This window comes from Protopterus annectens, chromosome 11.part0 (genome assembly GCF_019279795.1).
Source record: "Protopterus annectens isolate FY-2018-M chromosome 11.part0, PAN1.0, whole genome shotgun sequence".
Lineage (NCBI taxonomy): Eukaryota > Metazoa > Chordata > Ceratodontiformes > Protopteridae > Protopterus > Protopterus annectens.
The window spans coordinates 1,315,402,751-1,315,417,391 of NC_056745.1; the positions used below are offsets into that span (position 1 = coordinate 1,315,402,751).

General features: G+C 40.2%; 1 protein-coding gene across 1 annotated transcript in view; it reads left to right on the forward strand.

Moving 5' to 3' along the window:
• LOC122815830 (kielin cysteine rich BMP regulator) overlaps positions 1-14,641 on the forward strand; it is a 2,917,372-nt gene that overhangs the window by 1,306,356 nt on the left and 1,596,375 nt on the right. Inside the window, exon 20 of the mRNA XM_044088633.1 lies at positions 10,082-10,172. Within this exon, the coding sequence (XP_043944568.1) occupies positions 10,082-10,172 (91 nt within the window). The remainder of the gene's footprint in view (positions 1-10,081; positions 10,173-14,641) is intronic.

Here is a 14,641-nt window from a genome sequence, read left to right on the forward strand (position 1 = left end):
TTGGCTTCTGTGTCATTATATTTCTCTATCCCTTTAGCAGTTAGTACTTATTTCCTTCTCGTCCCTCAGTAATAACTACTCGTAGGACCATTCTCCGCTCCTGTCTGTAGCAAACTATTCTGCTGAACACAAGTTCAAAGTGTGATCCTGTCTAAAGGGAAATAAATACTAACAAAAATATATCAAAGATTTGAGTGAATTAAAAGCTTCCTTTGAAAAAAATCAAATCTAGAAATAGCATAATTTAGTAAGAAATGAATGGAGCTGTACCTCCAGATTTGTATTTCATCTTATAAGTTAATGGTTTTATCTGAATAATTTAAACACTGTTCTATGCTTTCTGGGACATTTTTTCTGATGTCAAGGCAGAGAAAGGTGTCTGATCACTCAGGCATCCTTGTGTCTTGCTAGTTAATATCTCTGCATTGTGACATCATGATTTGTGGTTCAGTTTCTGACTTATGTTTGCTATTCTGCAGGCATTTTACATATGCTCCACATGTGAACAAAAGGTTCCTCTGGGTATTCAAATACTCTTTCAAAAAACATGCAGGTCAATTGAATACATTAAACTGTTCATCTGTAATGTATTTACTGCTACCCTTGAGAATATGTGTTTGCCAAAAAGGATCTGAAAAGGTCTAGTTCACTTACCTGGTTAAAAATAAATGAAATACAAATTCAATATAAAATTAAATCTACAGATGACTATAAACTTGGTGACACAGTGACAGCTACAGATACACAGATGCTACTGAATGGGTTATACAAGATGGTGAACAACAGTAGCTTAGCCTCTTTTTAAAAAATAATGCAAAATGGTAAAATCTGGGGAAAAGAAGCTAAATTTGTTTGCAAAAATAGAGCAACAACTGCTAAAAACTAAGTAGCTTATTAAAAACCTTGGAACATTAGTGGAGATAAACTAATCTTCGACCAAAATTTAGCCACACTTGTCAGGAAGACTTGTGCATTCACCCACATAATACGTAAAACCACATCGACCCAAAGTAGTTATTGCCCCTTTACATACCTCAATAATTTATCCAATCATTAGATATAATGCTGTCTTCTTGGGTTTAAAGGTGTATGTATGATCCAATTAGAAAGGCTTGAGGCTGAAAATGCATGGCTAACATAGAATGGCCTATTCAGAATGAATAGAAGAACTTTTAGTGACATATAAACTATTGGAATTTGTAGTATTTTTTGTTTAATATTTGGAATATATGGCATGAGGAGGTTACACTAACTTAGGGCATCTCTCAATAAAAATTATAGTTAAGAAAACAGAAAAAGACACAGGTAAATTACAAAGCATCTGTCAGACATTGAAACTGACTTCTCACAAATGTAGATGTTCTTCCATATCACGGTTTATAGGTTAGTACTAAGCTAACTGCCCTTGCAAGACATTTTAAGCCTAGCCAATTTTCCCTTGTGAGACTCAAACCCTGCACCTTGTATTTGTAAGGCAAACAACTTAACCATTAGGCCACCCTCCCAAACCTTGCAACTTGCAATATTCTTTACTACAGAGATCCTCTGCCAAGGGCAGCCCAATGTCTGGCCAGTATACCAAAGCCTAAAGGTTTTCAAGGATGCCCTATGTTGTAAGTATGCTCCCCGCTGACAGTACAGAGCATAAAGATGATGTACAGACATACATACCTTAGAACTTCTTTGCGGCCAATCCAAACACCATCTTTGATCACTGGTCTGAATGCTGCTTCATTTGTGCTTGTTACCAAGCTGTCTTCAGATATGTGCACCAGTGAGGTTTTCTTCTTATTTTGTTTTTTTATTTTGGTTACGAGTTTATATGTCATCCAGAAAGGAAAACTCTCAGTGTGGGAGACAGATTCCCCATAAGGACTCTCACAAGCAGTGTCTTTTTTGCTTGGGTGCTTCTCACAACCATACTTCATGCTTGATTTGTCAAGTGTTTGTCCCTAATACTCTTTGTAGTCATCTCTTCTTCTTGTCTATCTACCTAAAGAATAAATGTCTTAAGTTGTTGGTACAGGGTACAATGGTGGAAATGACCCATCCTGAGGGTCAGCCATCTGCCAATAAGACCAAAAAAAGTAAGGTTGGATATGGCTGCTATATCATCTCCCCAGATGTCTCTATCGATGCTGGTGAAAGCGTGGATGATCGTCCAGTTGTTCCATCAGATTCCACAGACACAACTGCTTCAGAGGCCAGCATGGATCTGGCTTTTTACACATCCTCAGAGGCTCTGCAGACATCCATCACAAATGCTAAGGGAGAACCTAGGCTGATCATATATGAGGGACTGTTCTGCAGATACTTATTCAGGAGGAGATTCCCACTACATTGATTGAATGTGAGCAAGGGTCCGAACCTCCTTTAGGGCTCATGTTCCTTTGAAGAAGAAGCCGAAAACAAAACATATTTGCCCTGCTCCAAAGATCCCCAGTGTGAATGACAGGATTTAACACAGGGGTTATTTAATGCATTCATGGCCTTGAAGCTCCCTCCTGGGAGTTTCTGCCCCCCTTGATCATCTTCTCCTCTTACAAGGCTAGTGACCAAGAATCTCCTGATGAGAAACTGGACTCTGGGGAAGAGTCCTTGGTTTACTCCCCTCAGATTCCTTCTCCATTGGACTACAGTTCTAAGGAGGAGGACGCCATTAGTCCAGATTCTCCCTCTGAGGAGCTTTCTTTTGGGGTACTATGTCTTGTGTGATGCTATTTGTTACTGGGACTCTACTCAGCTTTTAGACATCCAGAAGAAGTATTATGAACTCCTCCAAATGGAGTCCCCTAAGCCTTCTGCTGCCCCTCCAGTCCTAGCTGCTCTGCTGGATGCTTTTTCAGCAGCTTCCCAGGCTCCAGATTCCCAACACCCAGCCCCTAAAAAAACTGACAGGTGTTATATGGTGCCTGATGATTGTAAGTTTCTCTACAAATGTCCTTCTGCTGACCTCTCTGTTGTGTCTGTCTCTTCTGACAAACCATACAAACTATTGCATTCTGCTAAATTGCTTACTTCTGACAAGGGGAGTAGGCCATGGAGCGAATGGACAAAAAGGTGTATACTGCTGTTACCCTGGCCTTTTGGGCTATTAATTATCAGACCCGTATGACCAGGTATGTCTTAGCTCTTCTTTGTCAGGCCTATTAAGTTATTTCTGACCTTTCTGATTCTGAGAGGAAGGTTTCAGACCTCTCTTTGTTGGAATCCTCTTCTCAAGTAGCCCTTCATTATATTAATTGTAGATATGATGCAGGTGATGCTTCTTTTAGGGCTGTTGCCTTTGGTTCTATGTTAAGATGTTTTTCTTGACTTCTCCTCCAACATTTGCCTAATGATATTAAGGCTAAATTCATGGATTCTCCTCTCAGTAATAAAAATCTCTTTGGTTCCCCAGCTGGTGAGCTTTTGAAGTCCCTACAGGAAAAGGACAAGGCCTTGTAGGAATTAAAACACATTTTTGTTTACCCTATTCTTAAATTTGAGAGGAGCTATCCTTGTAAGCCTGCCTTTGTAGGTTAATAGGCTTGTAGATTAGTACTAAGCTAACCACTTTTGTGACCCATTTTAAGCCTAGCCAATTACCCCATGTGAGAATCAAACCCTACACCTTGTGTCTGTAAGGTAAATACCGTAACCATTATGTCAACCTCCTACCCTGTATGTAGACAGTCTCATTCTACTCCCAAAAGGTAAAAAGGGTTCTAGGCAGTCTGCTCCTGTTAAGTCTACTCAGACTCCTATTTCTAGCCTCCTTTTCCAGACAACCCAGGTTTTGTCTCACTGTCTTTTAACCCTGCATCCTAAGTCAGGTTCCTTTGTCTCTTCATCTCTCTGTGTCTCTTCCAATCTGGTTAAGGATCACTCAGGATTCTTGGGTTCTATCTGCCATCCATCAGGGATGCTTCATGGTGTGGCAGTCCCTTCCTCCTTTTCTGGGCATTCCCCAGCCTCCTAAGGAACAGCTGTCTCTTTTCCCTGGATGTCTTTCAGGGCCTTTTGTCTCAAGGCAGCATCCAAGCAGTTTTTGCTGCTCAGAAGGGGAAAGGAGTTTTATTCCAGAATGTTTTTGGTTCCCAGGAAGGAAGACACCTGGAGGAACGTTCTGGACATTTCTAGCTCAACACCTTTCTGGTGATCACTTCTTTTTGGATCCTGTCCCTTCAGACTTTATTTCCTATTCTTCTTCTTCCCCAGGATTTCATAGTTTCTGCAGATCTCAAGGATGCTTATCTTCACATTCTTATTCATCCCATTTTAGGAAATATTTGTATTTTTCTGTTTCTTCCTTGTATTTTTAGTTCTTTGCTTTGCCTTTGGCCTTTCGACTGCCACAAGGGTCTTCACCAAATGCCCTGCTCCTTTGATTGCCTTTTGCAGATTGAGATGGCTACAAATCTTTGCTTACCTGGATGACCTGCTGATTCAGGCTTCCTCCCCAATGACCATGATTCAGCACCACCACTATGCTATTTGCCTCTTTCAAGGCTTAGGATTTATGATAGATATCCAGCAATTGTTCCTGACTTCTTCTCAGGATCATGGTTTCCTCAGTTGCAGGCCCCAGACCATTCCTATGCTGGCTTCCCTGCCACCACCCAAGGCTCCAGCTCTAATTGCATTTTTTCAGTCCCTTCTTCCTCTGGTCTTGGTTATAGCCAGGGAGTTTATAAGTGCTCTAGGTTACATGGCTTCCAGAATTCCTATGCTTCCTCTAGTCAGACTCCATATGAGGCAGCTACAGTGGTTCCTAAAGTCAGTGCGGTTTCAACAATGTCATACTTTAGACTTTCTAGTCCCTCTTCTTCCATGTCTCAAACTAGAACATCAGTGGTGGATTTATCAGCTGTCTCTCACCCAGGGCTTCCTTTACAGCCCCCGAGTCCCATCTCAATAACCTTCTTTGGATGCCTCAGATATGGGGTGGGGTGCTTCTTTTGGCCATCCTAAGGTTCAGAGTCTTTGACTCATCCATCAGAGGGTGAACCATATCAACATCAAGGAGATGAGAGCTCTCCTTTTTGCTCTTCAGGCCTTCCATGCTCTTTTTCTTCCAGAGCCTCTCAAAATCTTTACAGACAATGCCACAGTGATGTGGTACATCAGCAAGCGGGGGTGGGGTGGGGGGCAAAATCCTACCTTCTGTGCAGACTAGCTGTTCAGGTTTGGGAGCTGGCTGTCCAGTATCAGGTGACTGTTCAGGTTGTTTACATCCCTTCAGAACAAAGTACTGTGGTAGACTCTCTGAGCAGATCCATAACACAGACTCATGAGTGGATGCTTCACACAGATGCAGTTTTGGGCATTGTCTACCAGTGGTGTACTCCTCAGTTAGATCTTTTTGCTTGCCCTTTGAATGGAGAACTTCCTCTTTTTTGCACGAGAGACCCCAAGTCCTGTGGCATGGAAGGTAGTCTCTATGTCTTTTTCTTGGAAAGGGATGTTTTTCTATGCCTTCCCTCCGAGGGTACTGTTTAAGATAGTACAGGATGCTCCCAACATCTTGCTGGTGTCTCCCTTTTGGCTAAAACAGCATTGTTTTCCCCTTCTTCTACATCTAGCCAAGAGCAATCACCACAAGTTACCTCACAGGTTGGATGTACTCACACAGGACAAGGGGTCACCCACCTATCCCCACTTGTCCACTCTTCAACTGACACTGTAGCTAATAGGGTTTTAATCCCTTTTAGGCATCTTTTTTCTGATAATGTGCTTCAGGTTCTGCAGTAGACTAGGAAACCCACCACCGGGAAATCTTATGTGTCCAAATGGAAAAGATTTTCAGTCTGGTGCCTTGCTCATAACCATGATCCACTTTCTGTGGAGGTTCCTCTGGTTCTCTCTTATTTGTGTGAATCGCTCACTGCTGGGTTGGCATATTCTTCAGTTAAAGCTCACTTTTCAGTTATTTCTGTGTGTCTGCCTTTGACTCCTCCTTTGTCCTCTTTGTTTCAGGTCAAACAATTTCTTAAAAGTGTCCTTCATATTAGGCCTCCCTGGAAGTCTATTCCTCCTTCCTGGGACCTTAATTTTGTTCTTGAAAAATTGGCTCCTCTTGAGCCTGCAACTTCAGCTTCCTTGCAGGATTGTACATGGAAAACTGTTCTTCTTTTGGTCCTTACATCAGCTAGGAGGGTGTCTGAGCTTCAGGCCTTATGGCTGTTCCTTCTTTTTTGGTTTTCCATAGGAACAGGATGTTTCTTTGTACTAATCCTTCTTTTATGCCCAAGGTGGTTAATTAATTGTCTCTTAAACAGTCAATTAATTTTTCCCACTTTTTTCCCTTCTCCACTGTCTTCCAGTGAGACGGTTCTGCACACTTTTTATTTGCACAGACAGCTAAGAAATTATTTGGATAAGACTAAGGCCATTCACAAGTGTGAGCAACCCTTTGTTTCTTTTCATCCTATATCTTTAGGTTTGGCTGTGTTTAAGCAAACCATTGGATCTCTAAGGCCATTTCTTTTCGTTTTTTCTTTTTGTTATTTCTATCCTGGGAAAAGTCTTTCTGCTTCTGTGAAGGCTCATTCTATAAGGGGTGTGGCTTCTTTTGGATACCAGTTCCATCCCTGAGGCTGCTACTTGGACTTCTATCCATAACTTTACTTAAGCAATAACCGACGTTGTTGGTGTAGAATATTGAAGATTTACCTGTGGTTGGTGTGGTTTAATCACAAGGGTGAAGTCTGAGTGATTGAATAAAGCCAGCCGTGGGTACATTTTAATATACCACAACCATAGAGTCAGTTATTGCTATTATACAATGACATTATTTAAGAAAAAAAATGCTTACTTTTCTTAAATAATGTCTTGATATAATTTCTCTGTGCTGTCCTTTTATGTTTTTCTGGTATCCTGGTGCTTTTTCTGATGTACTGCACATGTGTATGGGACTTGTGTTCCCATTTTTACGGAGTAGATCAGTGCTGTAGAAAGGAAGCAACGGAGAAAGGAAAATCTCCATTTTTTTTTCTTTCTTTAAAAAAAAAAAAAAGAAAAGAAACCGGGAGACTTTTGACGTTCAGGAGAGCCGGGACAGGCAAAATAAAAGCACAATCAGGTAAGTTTCTATAGTTTTGCAGAACATACCTGATCATCCTTTTATTTTTGTATGCACCGTCTCCCTCATTTGTTTGAGGTCTTCCATTTTATTTTATTAAAAAAAAGAAAGAAAAGTAAAACACTTATGAGATATACTAATGGAAAAAAGTCTGGGCAGCCGGACCTTTTTCAGTTGGTATATTCTCAGATTTATAACAGGCACGCTGGTTGGGCTGACCAATCAGCATGCTCATTTTTGAATATTAATGGCCAGTTATTGTATAATAAACATTACAAACTGGATGTGGTTTCCAGGGCTAAAGCTTGCTTTGCTAGGGCTATCCAGCAAGGGTTTCTTGATGACCCTGCTGGGCCTTCCTCAGCCCAAGTTTCCTACTGAGCTTTTGTACTCTCCCTCTAGTAAAGAATGCTGCAACAGTGATATGGAAGGACACAGTACAGTTTTGTAAAACCTTACCATAACAATACATGTCCTTCTCTTCATTGTTGCAGTATTCGGTCCCTCCCTTGCCCCCCTTTTTACTCTCCTCTTTTTTTCTTTTTTCCTTTGGATGACATGTTCCTCCTATTTTCCTTGGACTGTGCTCTTCCTGGGGATATTCAGTTCTGAGGTTTGTATGACCGTATATCACCTTTATGCCATACTCTGTAAGCGGGGAGCATACATGAGATGTACAACATCCTTGAAAGCCTTTAGGCTTTGGTTTACTACCCAGACTCTGGGCTACCCTTGGCAGAGCATCTTTCTAGTAAAGAACACTGAAATAGTGAAGAGAAGGACATTTACTGTTGTAGTAAGATTTTATACAGCTATACTTTCACTTAATTGAATTTCAAAATCAGACTTTGATATCGATGCTATGAACAAATCAAACAGGATAACACATTCAACCTTCCTCAAGAGCATTAAGGCATAACCTTAATGATGCTTACTATAAGAACCCAAATTTAACAAACCATCAGGATTACAAAAAGTGCCCTTAGGAATATGTATTTGATAGAGCTGTGCAGTTCATGCACTTTATTATTGTGTCCTTGGGCTAACGGAGGTCTGCAAACAGCTATTAATATCCCCATGTAACATTACTTGGGGACTTCTAACTATCAACTCTTCCCAACTCTTCTCTTTTTCACATGATATCACAAATATATCATATGTGATGACAGTTACAGAAAAATGGGATGCAAATTTATGTATTTAAGATCGAGAAGACCTAATGTAGCATTATATCTCTGTAGTGCTATAGTTTGATCTAAACTACAGTTAAAATCAATTTAGCTCCCTACATCAAACAAACAAAAACAAAGCTGAATATATGAGATTTGTGATTAGAAGAACAGTGTGTGTGTGTGTGTGTATGTGTGTGTGTGTGTGTGTGTGTGTGTGTGTGTGTGTGTGTGTGTGTGTGTTACACTACCAGTATAGATTATCTGCAATTATTTTTCCTTAGCTAAGAATAAGTTAGGATTTTTTTCTCCCATTGCCTACCAACCATCATTCTTCCTTGTGATGAGTTATCCCATTTATTTCCTGTTAGGTCAGAGTTGATCATGAGAGCCTTTCATCATCCAGGCAGCTTTTAGAGTTTTCTAGCACCCTCATCTCCACAGCAGCCAATAGATTTGGTCCACATATTGGCCTCCTGATCATTATGCATGCCCCTGCTCTGGCTACAGCATGTGGTGTTTACAGCTTCTTCTGTCTTGGTCCAACTGCTGCTGTGTTAAGTGTAGTACACACAGCATTCACTAGGTGTCAGCACAACAGAGGGCTTAGGTGCCTCCCTTGCCTCAGGATGGTTACACTGCCATCAGCATGTAACTCCAATGTTGACTTTTTATCTTCTCAAGCACTTGGATCATTAACTGAAACTGGGATGTCTGGAAAATAGATAAGACTGTATCCTTCTCCACCATAGCAATGCCCCTGAAAAAGCTGACTTCATAAGTGTCAATAACAGCACTTAACAGGAATAAGAGCATATACATCTGTTTTCACTGAAAAAAATGTTAAATTTGAAACTGACTGTGTGGAAATTTTCCAAACATTTTGGGAATACATTTTTTTCATTATAGCGGAAGGCTGCTATTCAGACTTTATCCCTTTCTGTATCGTGATTTGATTTTAGACTGATTTCTTGATGGTCAGTCAAATTAAACTGTTAGTCTTGCTTTATCCGTTGAAATGCAGAGCAGGATCCAAGGTGCTAGAGGTTTCAGTTGTATATTATTAATTACTGCTAACTGCATCCATTCTGCCTAGTTCACACTTCTTTTATTTTGTATATACAAAGTCCTGTTTCTGGTTAAGCAAGGCCATTGTTTTTCATTTAAAAACAGTAGCCAGATATTTGGAAAATATAAAATATAAATGGGCTCTGAAATATAAATGGGCTGTGGTAACTGTCAGGCGTCTTGATGACTTGTAAAACAAAGACAGTATCTAAGAGGAAAAGTTGTTAAACTTGTAAAACAAGAAAATAAATAAATAATATATTTGAAAAAATCATTATTTTCTTTGTAACCGTTTTCATGTCATTAGATTTCTTTAGACTGAAGTCTCATAACAGAAATAAGTGTTTACTCATTTAATAAAGTTTCTGCATAGTTTTTTTTTCTTTTCTTGATGATTTGTGCCTAAATTCTGTGACTCTGTTAACTAAAGCTTAAGTGAAATTTAGAAGAGTTGAAGCTGCAGAAATGCAATGGCAACATGAAGGGGAGGGGGGGTGGCAAAATATACAGAACTACAATGTAAGACAGAAAAATGAGCTGTCTCAATGGAATGGAAGAAGGGGCCTTGAAGTTTTTGGCAGGATGCATTAATTCAACATTGGTTGTAAAGTTACCAGACATTGTGATTATGGGCTGGTAACCTCTGTTATCAGTATGTGAAGAACAAAGGAAATTCATATCAATAGTGCTAGGACTAGCAGTTTCTACTTTGTTTCCTTATATTTAGATGTAATGTACCTGCCAGTATAGTGATTTAATGACGTTTGTTTTTTATCTGCAGCTGCTTGGATTGTGAATATAACTCACAGATCTTTACTGATGGAACAGTATTTCTTGCTCCCAATAATCCTTGCCTCAGCTGTAGATGTTCAGTAAGTATAAAGATACGTGGAGAGAAAGATCTTCCTGTTGAATGAATAGAAAGTAAATTAGTAAGACAATCAGTTGTGCAATTTGTCAGTCGATCAGTTTATATATAAGAATGAATGAATATTTGTTCTATGTGTTTTCATCTCAATTCATAGTTCATGTCAGCATGCTCTTTCTATAGCATCATTCAGTTTCTTGGATCCATTTCTTCCCTTATACTTTCAGGATACTTCCAACTTGCCCACCAGGCTGAGTTGATGCTTAGCTCTCTAGACCCCTTTCTCACCAGTCTCTCCAGGTTTCAGTATCTTCCAATGTTCACTTGCCAACAAGTGTACTTTGAATAAACTCTTACACACACACACACACACACACACACACACACACACACACACACACACACACTCTCTCTCTCTCCCTCTTTCTCTCCCTCTCTTTATTTTTCCGGGAAAACTGTTAATATTTTCTAACACCACAGCCTTCTGTACTGTCCCAAGATAGAAAACTGTCACTACCCCAGATTAGCTGACTGTGGAACTTTCAGTTACTGTTCTATTCTTGATAATAAGCCAGATTGTTATAAATACAAATCTCAGTGTGCAAGTACCCATTTATCAATTAATAAATAATTGTATAGATGATTAGCCACAACTCTTTTTAAAGTAACTAAATAAAAAATATTTTTCTTAAGAAAGAAAGAATAAGCTAAGCAGTACATTTTATAAGGAAATACAAACTTGCACATAGAAAACAGAAAATAGTCACTTTTAACAAACAGATGGCGAAATATGAAAACATCTTTGTTAGCTAAACCTTCTTCTAGCTATCTCCCAAGTACAATAATTACTGAACCATGGTTGCATTTTTGTAAGACCTCACAGATTGAGACAGAAGTGTAGAATACTAACTCATGGGCTTCTACATCACAAGCTCAAGAGTAGCTCTTTTCCTTCACTTTTATTTACTCTTAACTATCAAGTACATTCCACTGTTTGGCTTGTATCTTTTATATACAGAAACCACAGAAGCATGTAAGCAGTGTTTCACATTTATCTGCTGACTTTATTTTTCTTCTCTTGGCTAAATACTTCTTTTTTATCTACTACTCTTTAGCTTCATGGTTTAGTTATATTAGTTATTACAGGACAGAATAAATTACAAGTTTGTGTTTCAGACGTCTGCTGCACAGTTCAAATTCTATGTAAAGTTGTATTTCCCAGCAAGATACAGATACAAACTTCAGTTGCAAACTCAGTATATTTTGTTATACATTGTATAGAAGTAGATCACACATTCTGATAACATTTCATAGTTTCTTAGGTTCATAGGCATGTGCTAGGCTAATGGCCCTGGAGCCTTTACAAGCCTAGCCCATAGAAGTGCCCTGGCATTGTGCCGCCCAACGTTAGTTCCCAGTGCCTCTATCAAGCAGAGCCACTTAAGTGATCCCCAGGGTGAACTTTTTATTTCCCATCCATTCATCAAGATTTCTGTTGAAGAGGGCCAGTGAGGCGCTCTGCTTGACATGTATGGGAAGTCTATTCCAGAGCATGGGTAGTCTTTGGGTTATGAACCTGTCCCTCCAGCATGTTCTGTTGATTATGGTAATGAGGTTGAGGTCTCTGGAACATGTGGTGTGGAGGGATCTGGATTTCTATAGATGTATAATTTCTAACAGAGCTGGGTCAGACATTCCTTTGTAGGTCAAGCAGAAATCATCTCTTAGTAGACAATATGAGACAGAGAATAGGCGGAGTTTTTTGAGTCTGTCCATGTAGGATATATGTTTAAGGCCTAGGATCCTCTTCATGAGGTACTTTTCTGGCCTTTCCAGCTGTTGCATGTGTTTAGTGAGGTACATGCCAAAGGGGACATTTTACTCAATGATTGGCTTAATGAGGGAAGAGCAGAGAGAGAGATGATGACCTCTTTCTTTCTGGATGCAAAACCCTTGGTATTGAGATGTGCCACATAGAAGGACTTTCTGACCACAGTGGCGATGTGGTGGTTGAAGGAGAGGTTGTCAACCTGTGTCCCCAGATCTCTTATAATGCTTTCAGTGTTCAGTGGGCTCCCATGTATGTGGTAATTATTGGGAACTGAGGTTTCCGAAAGGGGATGACAACGTATTTTTTGGCATTAAGCTTAAGGCCATGGTTTCAACACCAGTTACTGGTCTCAGTGAGGCCTTTCTGTGGGTTGTCTGCATCACTTGGAGAGTTAATAATGGCTCCCAGCTTGCAGTCATCTGTGAACTGGGTCAGCCAGAGTCCCTCCATGTTGGCCTGGACTTCTGAGAAGTAGATGCCAAACAGGAGAGGACCCATGACCAATCCCTGTGGGACTCCACTTGTGATTGGTCAGCAGTCTGACTTGGAGTCTGCTACTTCCCAGTGTGGGTTCTATCTGTGAGCCAATTTGCAACCCACCTAGTGATATAGGGGTTGATGCCTAGTTTGGTGAGTTTATCAATAATTTCTGAGTGAGGAATGGTATCAAAGGCCTTGGCCAGATCAAGGTAGGCTGTATGAACTGCCTTGCCCTCATCCACAGCTCTGGCAACTGACTCAAATAAGCCTACCAGGTTAAGCAGGCTTGATCTACCTTTCACAAAACCAAATTGCATGGGATCTAGCGTTTGGAGATTCCTTAAATCCTTGTTAATTAGGTCCATGATAATGCACTCCATAGCCTTACATATCAGACCCATCAGGCTAATGGGGTGATAATTCCCAGGGTCTGTAGTCGCTCACCCTTTATGGAGAGGGATGACTGTAGAACTGTGCCATTCGGTAGGGACAAAGCCTGAGGTGAGGCTGGGATTGAATAGGGTACACAGATGTGGTGCCAGTTCACTTTGTAGTTCATGTAGAACACATCCAGAGATATTTTCGGGTCCCATGGAAGCTGTATCCTTGGCCTTGGACAATGCAGCTTTAACCTGTGCTTTAGTAATGCTGGGTGCCTGGCATTCCTCTAGTATTGTGATTGGTCCTTTGGGGGGAAAGAAGGGTAAATTTGGCACTGAATCTGTCAGCCAGTATGTTGGCCATATCTGTTGGCTCAGTATTGGAGGTACCATTGTGCAGTAACTCAGAGCAAACCTGGGTATTGCCATGGAGATTCTTACCACTGAAAACACACATTGCAGATTCATTCACCTATTTTTAGTTTAACTGCTGCAGGTTTCATAAGGCTTAAGTACAGTTCAAAAATGTTTTTGCAGTCTGACTCAGAAAACAGTGGCAGATTTATTCTGAGTCATCACAGGTGTATTCCTCAAATGTGAATTAAATTCAAGTATGTGCATAGTGTAGACAAGTTTGTTTATATCTGGTATTTCTTAGTCATGCATTTGTTTAACAAATGTGTTGACGGTTGACAGGCTTTCATTTGCAGTGCATTATTCTCTATACTAAATGCAGATCACACATAAGAAGGCAGCTTTGCATGTCCAGGGAGGATTTTGTATGTGGCCAGCTTGCTGATAGTGATCTAGAGTTGTTGTGAGGAGGAACAGCCTTGGATATCTTGGTATAGACCGCTTTCAGTAAACAAATGTCATCTTTTCAGCTAGGAGAGCCTCTGTCAGGTCTAATCTTAAGCACATGCAAATCTTACAGTGGGTAGTAGTATGAGTAATGATATTTATTCCATATCTGTCTCTCTAGTTTAACATCTGCTCCAGGCAACATGCCGTTTGGATGACTGTCTGATCAGGCTAGTTATATCATGCCTGGATGTCTTGCACAATGGGACAATCTGGTCTTTAGAACTGGGTGTTATCCTCTCACCTTAAAGAGACTTTAGTTACACTGATCCTGAAGATGTCTTCATCCTTTGGTATTGATGACTTTGACAGCTACAACCCAATCTCCTCTTATACTTTTGTCAGCAAAGTTTTGAAGAATGTGGATTACACAAGACTTGATTTATTTCAAAATGAGTATAACGTCTGTGATTTCTTTCAGTCTGATTTTCTGAGCGAGCATAGTACTGAGATGACCTGCTTATAGCACAAAATTGGAAGTTTAAGTGTGCTTTATTCCATCTTGATCTTGTAGCATTTCTGGAACTGTTTTGGACCGCTTTTCTTCCTACATCTCTGGACATTCTTGAGGATTATTACTTTTATTTTCTCTCTTTGTCTGCTTCCCTAGACTTTGATATTTCACAGGGTTCCATTCTTTTCAATACGCACTTGATGTGATGGAGTGAAATGATTAAATGATTAGGAGGACAGGGCTTGCAGTATCACTGCTAGGCTGGTGACACAGAGCTATCCCTCCCCATCTCTCAGGATTACACATTGGCTCTGGAGTTTCCTGCTGATCTCCTTGAATTCATTCATCATTTCATGGAGAGCAGTTGACTTAATTTCTGTACAGCTAAGACAGTTGCCGTTACTATTCCTATCATTGCCAGGGGATTGAATCTTCAACTCTTAAATCCCTGTATCATTTATGGGTGT